This window comes from Morchella importuna (genome assembly GCF_003444635.1).
Source record: "Morchella importuna strain M04M26 chromosome Unknown Morimp01GS005, whole genome shotgun sequence".
Taxonomy (NCBI): domain Eukaryota; kingdom Fungi; phylum Ascomycota; class Pezizomycetes; order Pezizales; family Morchellaceae; genus Morchella; species Morchella importuna.
Window position 1 is genome coordinate 954,105 of NW_025763402.1, and position 17,439 is coordinate 971,543.

At 49.5% G+C, this 17,439-nt stretch overlaps 5 protein-coding genes across 5 annotated transcripts; 4 read left to right on the forward strand and 1 right to left on the reverse strand.

Moving 5' to 3' along the window:
- Nucleotides 1-2,421: 2,421 nt before the first annotated feature.
- Nucleotides 2,422-3,282, reverse strand: LAJ45_02787 (uncharacterized protein; the record flags this gene model as incomplete). Its single annotated transcript, XM_046112378.1, has 2 exons — nt 2,422-2,425; nt 2,516-3,282. The coding sequence occupies 2 exons, from the start codon at nt 3,280-3,282 to the stop codon at nt 2,422-2,424; spliced, it is 771 nt and encodes a 256-aa protein (XP_045974504.1).
- A 1,878-nt stretch (nt 3,283-5,160) lies between these two features.
- On the forward strand, nt 5,161-6,645 carry LAJ45_02788 (uncharacterized protein; the record flags this gene model as incomplete). Its single annotated transcript, XM_046112379.1, has 5 exons — nt 5,161-5,603; nt 5,678-5,701; nt 5,870-5,954; nt 6,049-6,310; nt 6,377-6,645. 5 exons carry the CDS (start codon nt 5,161-5,163, stop codon nt 6,643-6,645), a joined length of 1,083 nt encoding a protein of 360 aa, XP_045974505.1.
- A 23-nt stretch (nt 6,646-6,668) lies between these two features.
- On the forward strand, nt 6,669-7,369 carry LAJ45_02789 (uncharacterized protein; the record flags this gene model as incomplete). The annotated part of the gene is made up of 2 exons (XM_046112380.1): nt 6,669-7,130; nt 7,199-7,369. The coding sequence occupies 2 exons, from the start codon at nt 6,669-6,671 to the stop codon at nt 7,367-7,369; spliced, it is 633 nt and encodes a 210-aa protein (XP_045974506.1).
- Nucleotides 7,370-9,544: 2,175 nt separating this feature from the next.
- LAJ45_02790 (uncharacterized protein) lies at nt 9,545-13,941 on the forward strand (the record flags this gene model as incomplete). The annotated part of the gene is made up of 5 exons (XM_046112381.1): nt 9,545-9,578; nt 9,685-9,780; nt 10,165-11,921; nt 11,974-12,198; nt 12,250-13,941. The coding sequence occupies 5 exons, from the start codon at nt 9,545-9,547 to the stop codon at nt 13,939-13,941; spliced, it is 3,804 nt and encodes a 1,267-aa protein (XP_045974507.1).
- Nucleotides 13,942-16,504: 2,563 nt separating this feature from the next.
- On the forward strand, nt 16,505-17,135 carry LAJ45_02791 (uncharacterized protein; the record flags this gene model as incomplete). Its single annotated transcript, XM_046112382.1, has 2 exons — nt 16,505-16,947; nt 17,036-17,135. The coding sequence occupies 2 exons, from the start codon at nt 16,505-16,507 to the stop codon at nt 17,133-17,135; spliced, it is 543 nt and encodes a 180-aa protein (XP_045974508.1).
- Nucleotides 17,136-17,439: the final 304 nt, after the last annotated feature.

Sequence of the window (17,439 nt, forward strand, 5' to 3'; positions counted from 1 at the left end):
AGAAATCAGTTGCACTTTCAAAAGGGACCCGTTCAAGAACTTCTGTTCCCGCTGAGGATCTATCAAGTGAGTCCATTCAAAAACCGCTATGGAGAAGTCTTCAACTAATGTTTTGCATCCGTTGTCTTCTAAAATACAAAATACCAAACCCGGCCCGAAACCAAAACCCATTCAACAACGAAAGTTGACAACAAAGGACTTGAAGACGATAGTACGACCTGAGAGGAGTTGGAGTCAAAAGCAAAAAATCCGAGTGTTGGTCTTCCTTAGCCATCACCGTATCCCTTTAAGCAATGGGGAATACAGAAGGCCGACCCAACAGGAGGCATCAGATGTATATGGTGTACCTCAAACAACTATTAGCGAGTGGGTGAGGAAGCAAGGGGGTATTGAGAAACTTGGTGGCACGAGTATTATACGAAGTGCCCGTACTCTTGAGGGAGTGATATGTAGGTGGCCTGAACTTGAAAGCCGTCTATATAATCTGTTCCTAGAGAAGCGAGCAGTAGGACAACCTATCCGCCGTGGTTGGTTCAGGTTACACGCCAATGTTCTATTTAGAGAGATTTATCCTAACGCTAGTACCTCCATTTTCCGATTTTCGAATGGATGGTTTGAAGCGTTCCTAGGCCGGTACCGCATTAGTCTTCGGTGCATAACTAAGAAAGCTCAAAAGGTACCTGAAGACTATAGACGGCTTATAGTCAGTTGGCTTCAATTCAACCGGCGTAACTCTCAACTTCTTGGGGGTTCATGGATGGAGACTGTTCTAAATAGAGAACTTGGCCGTTTCCAGCTCAGCAATATCTGCAACCTCGATGAAACGCCTCTACCCTTCGAGTATCTTAGCGGTAAAACGTATAATCCAGTCGGTGATCGTACAGTTTGGGTAAAAGAAACAAGGAATGGTTGGGACAAGCGGCAAGCTAGTCTGGTATTATGCATCTTTGCAGACGGGGTGAATAGAATTCCTCCTATGATCATCTTTCACGGTAAAGGCATAAGTCAACGTTTAATCAACGAATCCAAAGAGTACCATCCGGGTGTGATTGTAGAGTTTAATCAAGAAGCATATATTACAGACACTTTATTCCTCAAATACATTGACACCTACTTATTACCAGCACTAGAAGGTAGGCCATCGTTATTCGCTCTCGATATGTGTAAATCCCACAAAACTACGGCAGTACTCGATAAGCTACATCAAAACAATATTGTACCCAGCATAATTCCAGCCGGGTGCACTAGCTTAGTGCAACCCCTTGATGTCTCCATCAACAAACCGTTAAAAGACAAAATCCGGGATTTGACAGACGAAGCGATCATTGAACACAGTTCCACTTTTGAGAAATGGACTACAGCACAAAGACGTGTTCTCACTACATGGTGTGTAGGCGATGCGTGGTATGGGTTCTGTATTGAAAAACAACAGTTAGTAAAAAAAGTATTTAGGAAGGTTGGGCTATCACTCCCGGTTGATGGCAGTGCAGATCACGAACTTGACATCAAAGGGTTCGCTGGTCTTGAAATAGGTGACTGTAGAAGGTCTTATACTAATACAGTAAAAGAATGTACATATGCGGAAGTTAGTAGACAGTATGATGATAGTGAAGCCATTGAATTCATTGCGGATGGGGAATAACATGTACCTACATACATTGATCAGCTATAAAGATCGTCATTTATACCCTTTTTCGGTCCGCCGAGCCTAGATGCGGAGATAACGAATTATTCGAGTTTTGGCGGTACTTACAGTACCGCCGACTGATCGACCGCCCACTCTACTGCGCCATATACCTGTGATATTGCACTTTGTACCACCCACCAATAACCACCACAACAGCCTTACAGCCTTACAGCACTCAGCTACCTACCTACCTAGCTAGGCAGCAGCAGCAGAGAACACGCATAATATGTCAATAGTGATAGATATCGGTGTAATATAAAAAAATTATATATAGCATTTGATAAATCTTTTTTATCCCTCATTCACTACAACCCACAGCCCACATGCACAACCTGAGTCGAAAGAAAAAACGTTCAAAATCCTTACAGTACCCCCCCCCCCCCAATACCGCCGGGTGGGGGGGCTCTATATATTCAATAAAATAAAAATAAAAAAAGGGAATTCCCTATGTGCATACCGCGCACAAAAAAACACAGAAACACAGAAACGCAAAAGTGAAGAAGTGAAGAAGTAGAAGAAGGAGAGAAAGAAAGAAAAAGAATGCCGCAATCAACCGTAAAAGTGTATATTTACGATTCCACAACAATAACGACTCGAGGCAGAGAGATCGAGAGGGGGGGGGGGGGGGAGGCATCAAACGCTCGGAACCCCAACAACATCTCTAATCTGCGGCTGAGTCTTGAGCGCCCAAACATACACGATGCACCACTGCACCATCGACACGATCCACCCCGTCAACTGCACCAAGTCAGCACTCACTCACTCACCCCCCAACCAAAGCCAAAACAAAGGGCAAAAAACCCAAAGGGCAAAAGAAAAAAAACATACCTTCTCCCTCCACGTATGAAAGTACACCCCGTCATCAACAACATCCACCACCACACGGCCAACAACCCCACCACACCCCCCGTCCGCCACCCCCTCCACCCACGCACCCCACGCAGCACCGGCATCACCTCACTCCACAGAAACAAACTCGCATGCGTCAGCAGGAACGTATGCCCACTCAGATCATGGCCGCCGCGCCACCGCCCGCCCGCCAGCTTACACGCCGCGCTCGTCGCGGCAAGCACCTTCTCGCCCAGCACCTCCTTCACGGCGCCGGGGTCGCGCATGACGGCGCGGCACGCCCCGCCCGTGAGCGTGAAGGTGCGGTCCATGATTGGCGCGCCAAAGAACCACTGCGTGACGGCCACCCACCAGAGTGTGCGAGGGCGTAGCGCAGCAGGGCTTGTGGCCGCGAGGGGGAGCGCAGCCGCGTGAGGTGCAGGGCAAAGACGAGGGTGGTCCAGAGCCAGCCGTATTTGACGAAGAAGATGTTTGCAAAGTTGGATTTGCGCGAGAAGTAGGAGTCGGTTGAGGCGGTGTCGGGGGAGAGGGTGCTGTAGACGGAGCCGAGGAGAAGGGTGGCGGGGTAGACGGATGCGGTGAAGAGGTCGATGCCTGTGGGGATGAGGGAGCGCCATGCTGGCGGGGTGGGGGGGTGGTGTTGTAGCCGTTGGGCTCGCTGTGGCCGTTGGATCGTTGTATCCGTTGGAGTCGTGTTTCTCCTTGGGCAGGTGCGGGGCGGAGGGCGTGGGGGGCGGGGGGTCCATGGTTGTTTGTATTCTATGCTGCTATATTGCTATGCTGGGGCCGTGGGCATGAACGGTGATCTCTACGGCTGTGTTATACTGCTGATGCTGTAGATGCGTAGCTGCGTAGACGAAGGTGTAGATGTAGATGTGCGGTGAGTTGGAATTGATGGAGAGGTCAGAAGGGGATGATGACCTCTATCAGTCCTCAGTCAGTCAGTCAGTCTGTCTGTCTGTCTGCTCAGTCGTCGTCGAGGTCACGTCAAGCTTGGTATTGACGAACGAAGAAAGACACCACGGGGAACCTTACGTCAGGGGCTGTGGCTTGAGTCAGAGACAACCAACCAGGCTGTCTGTGGCGGTGCGTTACACGAACCGGGCACCGAACAGCACGGCCCCACGTTCTAGAATGCTACCCAATCAACCAATCAATATAAACCCCCAACCAGCCCAGCTAGGTAGCTACCTAGCTACTATGGCTAGCCGTGTGTGGAGAGGATAGGATATCAATTTATCCCAGAGATCCACCCAAGCAAAGGGAGGAAGATGGGTGTGGGGGGGGGAAAGGGAGGGAGGGATCGTTCCAAGATCGTGCTCCGATACAGAAGCACAGTTCAGTACGTACATTCGTCGGGTACTTGGTCCATACTCGCGATAACTACTCCCTATCACTCAGTACTCAGTCTGTCACTCGCACGCTCACTCGCTCACTCTGCCGTGACGGTGTACATACTCTAAGTCTAGAGGACGCCCTTTTAAAAGGCTCTTCTTCGCGCTGCACCACACAGTAAACTGCTCCCAGCCAGACCCCCAGATCCCGTTCGTTCTCTTCTCCCCGCTGCTGCTGCGACAGACAGACAACGTGGTTCCTCTGTCTACATGTACCTACCTACACAGCTTCTAGACTTCAATTCCACTCTGCCCAGGAGTCCTCGTAGCCAGAGCTAGCTAGCTGTATCCCGATCATTACCAACAATCTACAAATAACAATTCCAAATCTCCCCCGCTCCCCTCTCTTTTTTATTAGTGCGTGCATTGTTGGAAGCCCCCCCCCCCCCCCCAAGGGCCAAAGAACCGCACACCATTCGGTATTGCCGTTGTTGCTCCACGATAGGCGCAGACGACAAGAGAGTTTACGCTGCGCCTCCCCAGAAAAAAAAAAAAAAAAGCAAGAAGCCCTGCATTCTATGCGCCAACCAACTAGAGTAGATGACGAAGAGATGATTGGGCGTCCTTGAGAATAGCCGGCAGCGTGTCTATAAACATTCGCAATGCCCATCATGTTCTGTTAAAATAAACGAGAAACTATCATTGACCTTGGCGCGCGCGCACATCAACAAGTCGACATCAACACAAGTATTTATTTGCATATCATCATCATAGAATCATTTCCCCCGTGAGAAACCTGAAGCATACATCATATATAATCTACATTGCTTCCTACCGCTATTGGCCGACATCGATCCTCCTCCTGCCCTGATTATTTACTTAGGTCTCTCTTCCCCTTAAACGCTTCACCGAAACCGTTAGCGCAGTGACGTTTACTTTTTTCTCTGGCCGGTAACGATACCGATACGGAAAAACCCTTCTTCACAACGCTCCCTTCCCTTCCCCCTGCCGTTGATCGATTAGGAGTGACCGACACCCCCGGTAGCAATAATAATAATAATACCCCCGACTTACCTGTATCACGTCCTATCCTACTCCTCATAACCTCACAACCCCCCCCCCCCCACAACCAACCCCATCCACCCTATCATTCACTCATACTTCTACTGAAAATCTATCTTTAAATCCGAAACTTTATTTTTTTTTCTTCTACCCTATTTCACGCACTTTACCCTTGTGCGCGCGTGCGATAGCCAGACGTACTCACCCCGGCCCCCCTTCACAACAAACATGTCAAATCTCGCCGTAATACCGCGGACGCTCCGGCACTGCCGCAGTTCACCACTCGTCACAGCACGGCCCGGAGCCGTCCTGGCAGCACGTCGATTCCCGCAGCTGCAGCAGCAGAATAGATGGCTGGCCTCTAACACTGGCGCTGTAACAGGAGGTGGGAGTGACTACCAGCTCGGCCCCGCAAACACTGTACAGCCGCAGCCCGGCACCCAAGTTGTTGGCGCGATTAATGATAGTGGTAGAGGTGGTAGTGGGAGTGGCGGTGGTGATGGTGGTGGGAGCAGTGGGAGCAGTGGGAGCAGTGGGAGCAGTGGGAGCGGTGGGAACGGTGGGAACGGTGGGAGCGGCGGACAGAAACATAAAGGACATGATTGGAGCGGTACGGCGTGGAAGGTCTTTGAGGCCGCGGCAACCACAGGAATGAGTCTGGGTGTTTTGGGGTGAGTGGGATATAGATGGTGGAGCGAATGGTATGGGGGCGGTTTTACTGACAGAGCGGATCGATCGACTACAGACTCGCAGGATACGGCTACCACAGGTACTACAAGAGTATCGTGCTCCAGAAGATTGATACGCGTTCAACCTGGGCCATGACCCAGCACTGAGTATGGCAACGGCGTGCGCAGACAAGGATGATGAACAACCTTGGTAATATATTGAGATATCCTATTCCCACCTTGAAGCGGGCTAACAAGCCCGGCCATAGGATCGTGCTCCCGCAGCAGAAAAAGATCAACAGGATCATAGGCGGTGACCCACGCGGACGCTATTACCTCCTCGTCGGAGAAAAGGTGAGACGCGCCCCAGCCCCAGAAAACCCACATTTCGCCGGGACCTCCCTCCGGTGAGATATAAAAAACTATGCAACTAACACATGTGCCCCAGGGGACCGGAAAAACATCCATGCTCCTCGCGGCCATGCACAAAGTCGAAGGCGATTCCTGCTCCATGATGGAAGCCCACGCCGACCCCGAAATTTTCCGTCTGCGCCTCGGAAAGGCCCTCGATTTCGAATTCCACGAGGACTATATCGGCTCCCTCTTCTCCATCCGCGGCCCCGCGACACCACCGCTCTCCTCGACATTGAGCGCGCGCTCAACAAGCTTGAGAAGGTGGCCATCAACCGGCGCAAGGCCGAGGGTGAAAAGTCAAAGCCGCTGGTCATGATCATAAACAGCATGCCATCTGCTGCGCAATGACGAGAACGGGCGAGACTTGCTGGAGCTTCTGCAGCAGAAGGCGGAGGCATGGGCGGCGAGTCAGCTGATCACGATGATATTGAACAGTGATGATTACTGGGTGTATGAGAGGCTGAAGCAGTACGGGTCGCGGATGGAGCTGATCTCGGTCAAGGATCTACCGAGATCGCAGGCGATCGCGGCACTCAAGAATTATAGGATGAAATATAGGAAGGAGGAGCCGCCGAAGCAGGATATCTCGAGCAGGTGTATGATCTTGTCGGCGGGCGTCTTGCCTTTCTGAATAAGGTTGCTAGGGAACGCGATATGATTGCAAAGTGCAAAGAAATCTGCCAGGACGAGAAGACGTGGCTGTTGAACAAGTGTGGTCTGCTTGGGATGGACATGGACGATGATGTGATGGACCACAGAAGTTTGCGTCCCTCAGCCATGGTGCTTGTGAGGCATTTGGTGGAGAAGGAGAAGGAGGACGCGAAGAAGGCGGAGAACGCTGGACATGATCATGGAATACATGGGCATAAGCTGCCGGAGTTGGAGCTGTATAAAGCCAGGCAGGTCATGACAAGGGCCGAGTTTATCGAAGAGTTTGACCACATCAACATCTTCACCATCGACTGCGACAGCAAGGTTAGGGCCGATAGCGTACCCATGATGAATGCGTTTAGAGAGGTGGTGGCCGAAGAGGGATTTGATGAGTACTTGGAAGATACGCTGCAGAGAATCAGTGATATCGAGAGTTTGGGCAGAACGAGGGAGATCACAATAAAGGTAAGACTGAACCCCAATTTGGTATTATACAACTATGCGAGACCGGGGACTGACCTGGGTTATTTTAGGATCTTTGGCATGGCGGGAAGTACAATATGACGGTTAAGAACCATAAGGGCCAAACTGAAAAGACCATTTCCTGGGACGTGACACCCGGTGACAGAGACGCGGAAAATCGGATGATTAGTTCTCTGGTTAACTTGATTTCTATCTCGCCGACAAGCTCGCGGCGGTTGTAAATATATCCCTCCCACCTGCACATACCACGCATTTGGAGAAACTGGTTCTGTTTCTTGTATTATCTTTCCCGGCTTACATTTTATTTTTATTTCCGTACGGCACTCACTGGACTCTGGCTGTCCATTTTCCTTTTTCCATTTATCATATATATCAAAATACCTGGGGCGCTTTGATTGTTTTTTTTTATTCTCCTGATTTGATTTGGAACCATGGATAGTCTACCCGATCCAGAAATTTCCTTTGTCCTTTGTTATCTGCATTGCGACGGTATGGTGGTGGCTGTCATCGTCTTTTTATATCTTTCCTTTATTTTTATTTTGTCTAGGGTTCTTTTTTTGTCTTGTACTCTACTTTAGAGGTGGTTGGCGGTGATAAGTAGACACCGCAGTATTGGCTATCAAATTTATCGACTTAGAGCCCGGACGGACGGTGTAGGAGTTAATTCGACGGGGGTGTCTTTGGTGTTGATTCCATGAGGAGGTTCGGAGGGGACAGCCTTAAATACTCCCCTAGCTTCCCCTTAGTGCCATGCTGTTATCACGTCTTCGCCACGATATCCTTAACCTCTTTTACACACATAACTATAACTACATACATGTAGGCAGAAGCTGAGAGATTTTTTACTTAAACTAAGTATATTTCTACTCATCACAATTGTAAGATATCTACAGCCTTGAAATGAGATAGACACTACACTGTTGGTTGGTTACCAGCGGTCCCAGATTCTCCTGGCCTAGTCGTTACGCCCCAAACATGTTGCTTCAGGATGTATCACTCGGCCGCCAAGACATCTTCGTTGCAGCCCATAGCGACCTAGAATAGAACTCAACTTCTCGCGAATGAAGTTTATAATCCGCTTCTTTGAGTAAACAGATTTAGAGAAACGAAGGCTATATTTCTTTTCGCAATTGAACAACTTTGACGGCTGTCATCGTGGTTGTAATTAGTGCTAACAGTACCATAGGATGATAGAGGGTTTTTAGCTTTTTAGCTGTACGAATTGGACAAAACACGCGCTCCCGATTGGTTGAACAGTGCATGGGTTTCTGTTCAGAGTGCTCGAATTCGTTCAGCTAAAATCCTCTAATGTCAATGCCGCCTCTAAGCACTATAATACTGAGTACTCTGGTCGTAAGAAAACAAACTGGTATGCCATTTGTCAGTAAGGTGTTTTTATTATTAGAAGTATCGTACAACAGTGCAGTTTTATAATTTCTACAAGAACTCCGATCCAAACTAGAGCCATAGCTTCGATTTTACTTTCTATCTTTACTTCAGCAAGAGAGACCTTCTCTATCTATGGTTATGATGATATCCAGCGGTGTAATTTGTATAAACAATTGCTGTTGAGTTGAACTCAGTACTCACCGAGTCTTCTTCTCTGGTTCATCCTGAATAGGCAGCTAGAGGCTTCTCCGAGTGAAATGGTTCAATTAGGAATGGGCCGCAGTTAATCTTTGCCGATAAGTTATGGCTTTGATGAGGCAGAATTCTAGAAGATATTGATGTTATTTATTGTCCGACGCATATCAGTTGACGTCTTGCGCAATTGCCTGCAGGTGCAGTATGTATGCATTGACGACTCGCATCCCATCCACGAAATCTGTAGGGTACCGTACCTACTCTAAGTAGAGTAGAGTATGGCACACCCCCAATTTTTGGTGGGGCAACTCAAAAAGATCCGGATCCCGTTTTGGTTTTTCCGCTTTTGGATCCCCGCTGTGCTCGCCGGGCAATTGAATTACCGAACTCTCGGTAATTCTCGCGGGGGAGAGGAGAAGAGAGCCGGATGTTTTTTTTTTTCCTTGGTGCATCTTTCGCCCGACCATGGCCCTAAAAAGTGTGCGAAAAAAAAGTCTTTGGAAGGTTGCCATGCATGGATGGGTGTTGCCGGTTGCCCCACAGAACGGAAAAAAAAAAAAATCTCACTTCTATCATCATCTCAACACCCCCTCGTCATCCATCCCGAGGAAACCTTTTTTTTTCAAAACATTCACGAGGCAAACAATAGATTTTTGTTTTTTCTTCGAATTTCCTTTTTTTCTTAATTTTTCCCCCTTACTTCACCCACCAGACGGCTCTGATAAGCTTCAGTTAGTCGCTTGTTTGTGGAAAGAATCTCATCCGGTCGTGCCATTCCTGGTTTACTGTAAATTTGACAACCATCAGTCATCATGGCTCCCTCAAAGGATCCCGTTGCTGAGATTCGTGAGTATTCTTTTATTCTATGACTTTGAAAATAAGATATAGATTATGCCTGACAAATTGGGGGTGCCTGTGCTAATTGTGGGATGTTGTCATCATTGCGGGATAGAAAATGAAGTCGCCAACGAGACCACTGCTGAAGTTATCCAGCAGGAGACCGAAAATGTTCAGGAGGAGGCCGCGGCGGAGGAGCAGTCTCAGGATTGTAAGATTCCAACCTCCTATTCGTGATTGAAATATCTCTCCCCATCACTCAATTGCTCGCCAAGTTTGTGGGGTTCATAGAGTGTCAAGTTCAAGTGGGGGTGCTAGGCATTGTGCACGGATGATACTTCTCTTTTCAATAGGGTATTTTCTTGCAAGATTGCTAATTTTGCGATGACGGTAGTGTTTCAATTAACGGTTAAGCTTCCGCACAAGCCTCATAAGATCAACATCATGGTACGTCATTGACATTTGGGCTCAAGAGATTTATCACTCCCAAATATTATATTTACAAAGATTCCTAACTGCGAATGCTTCTATTATCGTTCAGGTCTCCCCCTCAGAGCAAGTCCAGGATATCCGACAGACTATTGTTGAGCTCCAGGGACATTCCAATACACTTGCTTCCATCTTGAACACAATGGCACCAGAATCAGCGACTTCGTTGAGCTCACCGATGTCCCTGGCATTGGGCCCGACTCTGAGCTCGTTCTCGTTGAGGACCCATACACCGAAAAGGAGGCTAGGATGCATATTCTGCGGATACGGGAATTGATCGGTGCAGCTGCCCCCCGTGTAGACGTTGTTCACGGCATCCAGGCAGGGCTTTCTCTATTCGACGGGCTCAGCCAAGGCGAAGATGCGCAGGATGCAAAGGGCAAGAAGGCCGAGGACGCTCGTCACCCAATGTCCGACTACGATTTCGATGCTCCGGCTTCTCTAGACCACTTTCTCCCTAAAGTCGACCCTACCCCTCCACTAAAGTGCATTAAGGGTATGTGCCTTTCATCGTGGAACCCTCCACCACACAACCTTAGACAGCGCGGCCACCTCTTGTACCTTCAGGTAACCACAAATGAGGGAGAGCAATTCCAGATTTCCGCCCATGTTTCTGGGTTCTACGTAAACAAATGCACAAACAACAAGTTTGACCCTACACCAAAGACTTCCCCGAAGTTGCAAAGCGCCCATTCGCTCATCACCCTCTTGAGCATGATTTCCCCATCTTTTGAGAAGGATTTCGCTACGTTTCAAGAGTGGAACAGCCGTAAGGACCCATTAATCACATACCCTCCCACCAATGCCATCCCAGCTTCTCCGTGGTTGGTTCCGGGGCAAAACACATCCAGCCACCAGGCCGACCAAGCCCGCCCACAAGAGACATACCTCATCTCAGGAACCGAGAGCGGCGACTCCCTCCGCGATTTCAACGAGGAGTTCCAGTCGACCCGTGAACTGCCCCGTGAGACCGTCCAGGACCGTGTTTTCCGCGAGCGCCTTCTCTCAAAGTTGTTCGCCGACTATACAGATGCTGCCGTCCGCGGCGCAGTTGCGATCGCAAGGGGAGAGCTTGCGCCATTGAACCCAACGGAAGGAAGGGATGCGCAGATCTACGTCCATAACAACATCTTCTTCTCCCACGGTAGTGATGGAGTCGGCACTTTTGCCAGCGAGGGTGGTGATGAGGCAGCAAGAGTTGCGACTGGAAAGGATGTTATGGGTGTTAAGGCTGTTAATGGACTCGACATCCCCGGCCTGCAGACCCCCGGAACTGTTGTTGTTGACTACATGGGACGCCGATTGGTGGCCCAGAGCATTGTTCCCGGTATCTTCCGCCCCAGGGAAGAGGGACAGTCGCAGATCGATTACGGTGGTGTAGAGGGTAAGGACGTTGTTGCGTCTAATGAGATCTTTGTCCCGTTGTTTGAGAAGATGAGCCAGGCTATGCGGGTGAAGAAGCACACTGTTTGGGATAAGGAGCAGAAGAGCCATGAGCTTGTCGCTTCCGTGGAGACCAAGGGATTGTTGGGAACTGATGGAAGGAAATACGTGCTCGATTTGTACAGGATTACCCCGTTGGATATCGACTTTATTGAAAAGTATTGGAAGGGCGTTGAGGGCGTTACTGAGGGTGGCTACCCGCACAGAATGGCCGTACTGAGGCCGGAGCTTGTGGAGGCTTTCTGGAAGGTGAAGATGAGAGAGTATGTCTCAGCAGAGTTGGAGAAGCGAAAGAAGACCAAGGAAGATGCTACCGCAGTTGAGGGAGCCGCCAAGGAAGAGGCCAAGCAGGAGGCCAAGGAGCCATCTGGAGAGGCTGCAAAGGAGGAGGCCAAGGAGGAGACTCCCGTAGAGGGCGAGGTCAGTGACCGGAATGCAAGAAATGATCAAAATCAAGGCTAACGGACATAAGCAGGCCGCCAAGGAAGGCGAGGAGGAATCCAAGGAGGTTGCGGAGAAGAAGCCCGAGGAGGCTCAGGAAACCATTGACATCTCTGGTTTTGACTTCGCGCTTAACCCTGATGTCATGTCCGGACAGGTTCCCCAGACCGATGAGGAGAAGGCGCAGATGGAGAAGGATGAGAAGGATGTCCGAGACGCATGCGCATTCTTGCAGGAGAAGATCATCCCACGCCTGGTATACCCCCAAATACACGACCATCAAAATCCCACTGCTAATCTTCCATAGATTGAGGACCTCAAGGAAGGCGAGGTCGGCTCCCCCATGGACGGTCACTCGCTCACCCGCCTTATGCACAAGCGCGGTATCAACGTCCGCTACCTTGGAACTATTGCCAAGCTCGCGCTTGAACAGGGCAACAAGCTTATCTCTATCCAAATCATTTCCATCCAGGAAATGGTTGCTAGAGCTTGCAAGTACATTCTCAACGGTCTCCTCCGTGGCCTGCCTAACCCTCTTGCACCTTTCTGCATTTCTCACTTCCTCAACTGCCTTCTCGGAGCTGAGCACAACCCTAACCCTAAGGTTGTTAAGGATGATGGTCTATGGAAATTGTACCATGATGCCGATTTCAGCTTTGAGCAGCTTAACATCCAGGATCTCCGTGCCTCAATTGAGAAGGAGGTTCAGAAGAGGTACCGCTTTGAACTTGAGGCAGGATGGGAAACCAAGATTAAGCCTCTCCAAATGCTCCGTGAAATTGCTCTCAAGTTGGGTCTTCAGATGAGAATTAAAGACTACCAGTTTGGCTCCGTAAAGGAAGGCGAGGCTGCTAAGCCTAAAGAGGAGCCTACTCCTACAAATGGCAATGGAAAGTCTGGCAAGGGCAAGAAGAAGTCTCCCGCAGCATCGGTTGCCGACTTTACTGAGGTTTCGAAGAGTGGATCAACCTTCGAGCCTGATGACTTGATGAACATTGTCCCAATTGTTAAAGACTCTGCGTCCAAGAGCCAGTTGGCTGAGGAGGCCCTTGAAGCCGGCCGTATCTCTCTCATCCAGGACCACAAGGACATTGGTCAGGAATTGCTTCTTGAGTCGCTCTCTCTACATGAGCAAATCTATGGAGTTTTGCACCCTGAGGTCGCCCGTGTATACAACACTCTCTCAATGCTGTACTACCAGCTCGATGAGAAGGCCGCTGCCGTAGAGCTTGCAAGGAAGGCAGTCATTGTTTCTGAGCGCACTCTTGGTGTCGATTCAGCAGAGACTATCCTCAACTACCTCAACTTGGGATTGTTCGAGCATGCCAGCGGTAACACTAAGACCGCTCTGGCCTACATCAAGCACGCCTTTGGATTCTGGAGAGTCATCTATGGCGATTCCCACCCAGACTCTGTCACCACCATGAACAATGTCGCTGTCATGCTCCAAGCTCTCAAGTACTACACCGATTCCCGCAAGTGGTTCGAGGCATCACTCAAGGTCTGCGAAAACATCTTCGGAAAGTCTTCACCGCACACTGCCACTCTTTGCTTCCAGCTTGCCCAAGCTCTTGCCCTCGACAACGACTCCAAGGGTGCTGTCAGCAAGATGCGTGATGCCTACAACGTCTTCCTCGCACAGCTCGGACCTAAGGACCGCAACACAAAGGAGGCTGAGAACTGGCTCGAGCAACTCACACAGAACGCTGTGACTCTTGCGAGACAGGCGAAGGATCTTCAGGAACGCCGCAAACGTATGTTGCAGATGACACCACGCGTCACGATGTCTGCAAAGCCCCAGCCACAGGTTGGCCAGAGCTCTCTGGGGATGCCGGAATCGACCACCACCGCGACCAGCAGGTCAGGAATGGACTCGAGGAGTATTGACGATTTGTTGAAGTTCATTGAGGGTTCTGAGGGCCCGAAGCAGAAGAAGAGACAGGGCAAGACCAACCCTAAGAGGCGCGGGGGTGGTGGAGGCAGTGCTTCTAGAACATGATAAGTAGCTTTTTCTTTTATTTCGATATCTTTCATCTATGTTATTTTCTTTGCTCGGCGAAACCAAAATAAATCTTTCTTTTGTTTTGTTTTTCTTTAATCGGATCTGATGGATGGTGACGGATGGGTTTTGACTGTAATTTTATTTCTTTACGGATAAAAGTTGCAAACGAAAAGCATGCTTTAACGGAGGGGGGAAATTTATACGGGACCGTTCGTTGGGCTTGTAAGTTCTTGTCACTGTAGGAAACTCTCTGTATGGGTGAGAATTTACAGGGCAATTGATTTTTATGTTTTCTGTTGGTTTTCTGTTTCCCTTTTTTTGTTTCTTGTTTCTTGTTTCTTATCCCTTTCGAGTTGATTTTGGCATCTCTTCTCAACCCGCTTTCCTACTGTAAATAGATGTACAAAAAGTTATCATACTAGGGAATTTGAAGAGGGAGACAATACGGGAAAATATCTACCGACAGAGGTGCAGATCCAGCAGTAGTAACTCCATTTGAAATACGGATGGTATCAATTGGGACGCGTATCCGAGACCTCCTTTCTTTCTCGAGAGCCGTGTAAAAGTTTTTTTGATGACTTTACATCTCTTGCAATTGATTGCGCATGCGCTGTACAGGGAGGAGATGTAGATGTATTTCTAACCGCCCATATTCACTCTTCCAGAACGTCCATCGCTCGCACAGCTCTCCTTCCCCCCCTTGAGATCAATTTGCCAAGGGTATCGTTTAGGCATAGGCATAGCTACTGTAGATAGCTCTAGAAAGTAGCTTCCTTCCCTTCAGCTTCAGCTTCAGCTACAGCTTCGAAAAATTACCTGTTGTATACAGTCGACGAGTAGCTGCCGTACCGCGTATACTCCACAAGCCCAGCCAGGGTAGGGGTTCCGTTCGTTCGTTCGTTCGTTCGCTCGCTGTGCCACCCGAATTGCAGTCTCCGTCGTCGGTCTGTCCATCTAGCGACTTTCCTGTTTTGCACATGCACGGACAGACGCTCTCGTCTCCGGTCCCTGAGAAGGACTGGTGAAACCCATTTCATCACGGCCGACGCCGGAGAGAACTTAGAGAAGTGGTAAACTACATGATCATGCAGGCACCGTAAAAAAAAAAAAAAAAAGTTCCGCTTGGATCCGTTCAAAGCAGCTACTATATTGCATGCACGCGCGGGGGGCGGTCGTGTCGTCGGTTGGTTCCCCGGTAAAATCCCTAGAAACTAGAGTGGAGGTTGAATTCAGGTACCACCGTACCACAGATGAATATGGAGAAATCAGCAAGGGCGATCAGGAACGGCATATGGAGCACATGATCCAGGGGAACCTAAGTGGCTGCGCTGGCAGATAGATAGAGTAGGTGATTATGAGATGAGATGGGATATTGTTTTTGTTTTTGAATCCAGTAGGATCCTCGGCCCCGATGGGACAATCTGCCTGAGGGGCAGATCTATTCTATCGTTACCAGGTATATGGACGTTGGAAGTAACTTTTATTTTTGTTGCCTCTCGATCTCGCAACACATGCAATTGAAACTTGAAACCCCATTGGATTGCCACATGTATGTAGGGTAGGGTACACGGTCTTCCCTATCTCATATCATGATCTTAACGAAACGAAATAACGGTCGCTTCAGATTGCACCTGCAAAGGGGGCTCGGTGCATGATAGATGCCTATCAAAAACCCACAATACACCCACACAGATATAAAAAGTGTGGCTGCAGAGAGGGGCGGCATACTGGGCGTAATTTAACGTGTTGATGATGCAGGGGAAGCTCTATCACACCGCTCCGCTCACCTGGCACTGGGACTTGGCGGCTTTTTGGTTGCTGTTTAGCGCTGCTATGTATGTACCTCTCAAGTACCTGTATGGATGGGCAACAATAACGAGTTCTATTTCTGCTCTTTTGTTTGGACAAGGGACCAAATTGCCCGTATCCTTAGGGTCTGCTTCCAATCTCGGCTTCCATGTTTTTTCCTCAGTGTATAGCTCGTAGTTGAAGGTACTTCATGTACCCTACTCAAAAATAGAGTAGAATGGCAGGCAAGAGCTAGAGAGGAACCTCGAAGCAGGCAGGCAGGTGTGAAAGGAAACCTTGGTATTGTTCAGGGTATTCAGCGAGGTCCTCAGCACGGACGAGGGGCTCTTCCCGAAATTGTTCAAGAGTGTGCCTGATACTTGTTGATCTAGGAGGTGAATAGATGAACCAACTGCGCACAGCGTGGATGTTCATTAAGGATGGACATTAAACTACTCCCGGAATGGAAACATCCCCCTTTCTCACCAAGAGCCCACCAAGAACCCATGTCGGCGGGCACGTTGGAGAGACACTGTGGAATTGGTGGAGTTGTGTAGTGTGCAGAGAATGGTATAAGGAGCCGCTGTTTCCCCCTCCATAAATGACTTCCTTTCTTCTTTACCCACAGCATCCTATCTTGCATAGTCATTCATTCCAGTCGCTCTTTTAGCACACACGATCATTACCACGTTTTTCGCACCTTATCCTACTTAATTACCACTTCACTTTTTAAAGAATCTATTTACCTTTTTAAAGAACCAAATCAATAAACATGCGTTTCTCCGCCATTGCCGTTTCCGCCGCCGTCTTCGGTGTTGCCATGGCTGTCCCCGCCGTTGTCTACGAGACTGAGGTCGTCACCATCACCTCTTGCGCTCCCGAGAAGACCAACTGCCCGCTCGTGCTACCGCCACCTCCGCCGAGGTTGTCCCGACCGTTGCCCCCGTCGAGTCCGTCCCGGTCTACACCTCGGCCCCGGTTCGCCTCCTCCCCAGCTGTCGAGCCTGTCGCATCTGTCCCAGCTGCCGGATCATCTGCCCCAGTTGAGTCCGTCACCATCCCGGCCAGCTCCACCGTCGCTGCCGTTGAGACCCCCGCTGTCAGCTCCCCAGCTGCCGGAACCGGCTCTGTCTCTGCCCCGGCTGCTGTCCCCACCTCTGCCACCGGAACCGTCAAGGCCCACGAGTCAATTCCCTCCCGTTCCCTTGAGCACTGGTGTCTACTCATGGACCCCCTCAGCCTCTGCTGGCCTTCCTTCAGCTGCCCTCAACACCTCAACCCCGGTTGTTCCTTCATCTCCTAGCGCCAGCGCTGTCCAGGACACCTTCGAGGGCGCTGCTGCCGCCAAGGGCTTCTCCTTCGCTGCTGTGGCCCTCGCCGCCGCTGCCTACGTCCTTGTTTAAAGAGATAGAGAGCTTTTTTCCGTCTACCGTTCTGACGATGGATTGATGACTTTTCTTCTGTAGCATAGCAAGAGATGACTGGAAAAAAAATACACTTTTTTTTAGTCCTGCCTGGTGTAATCTCTAATTCTATATTTTTCATGTGGCGGCGTTGTACTTCATTGTTTTCCTCCCCCTAGGTGGGAAGTGGTGGCGTGTTTGTACATGTGTTCTTTTTTATTTTTCTCTAGATTCTTTTTGTGAAAGGGTTTTTTTTATAGGTTGCTGGTGTAGTTCGGTGGAAATCATAAACTTTATCAAACTA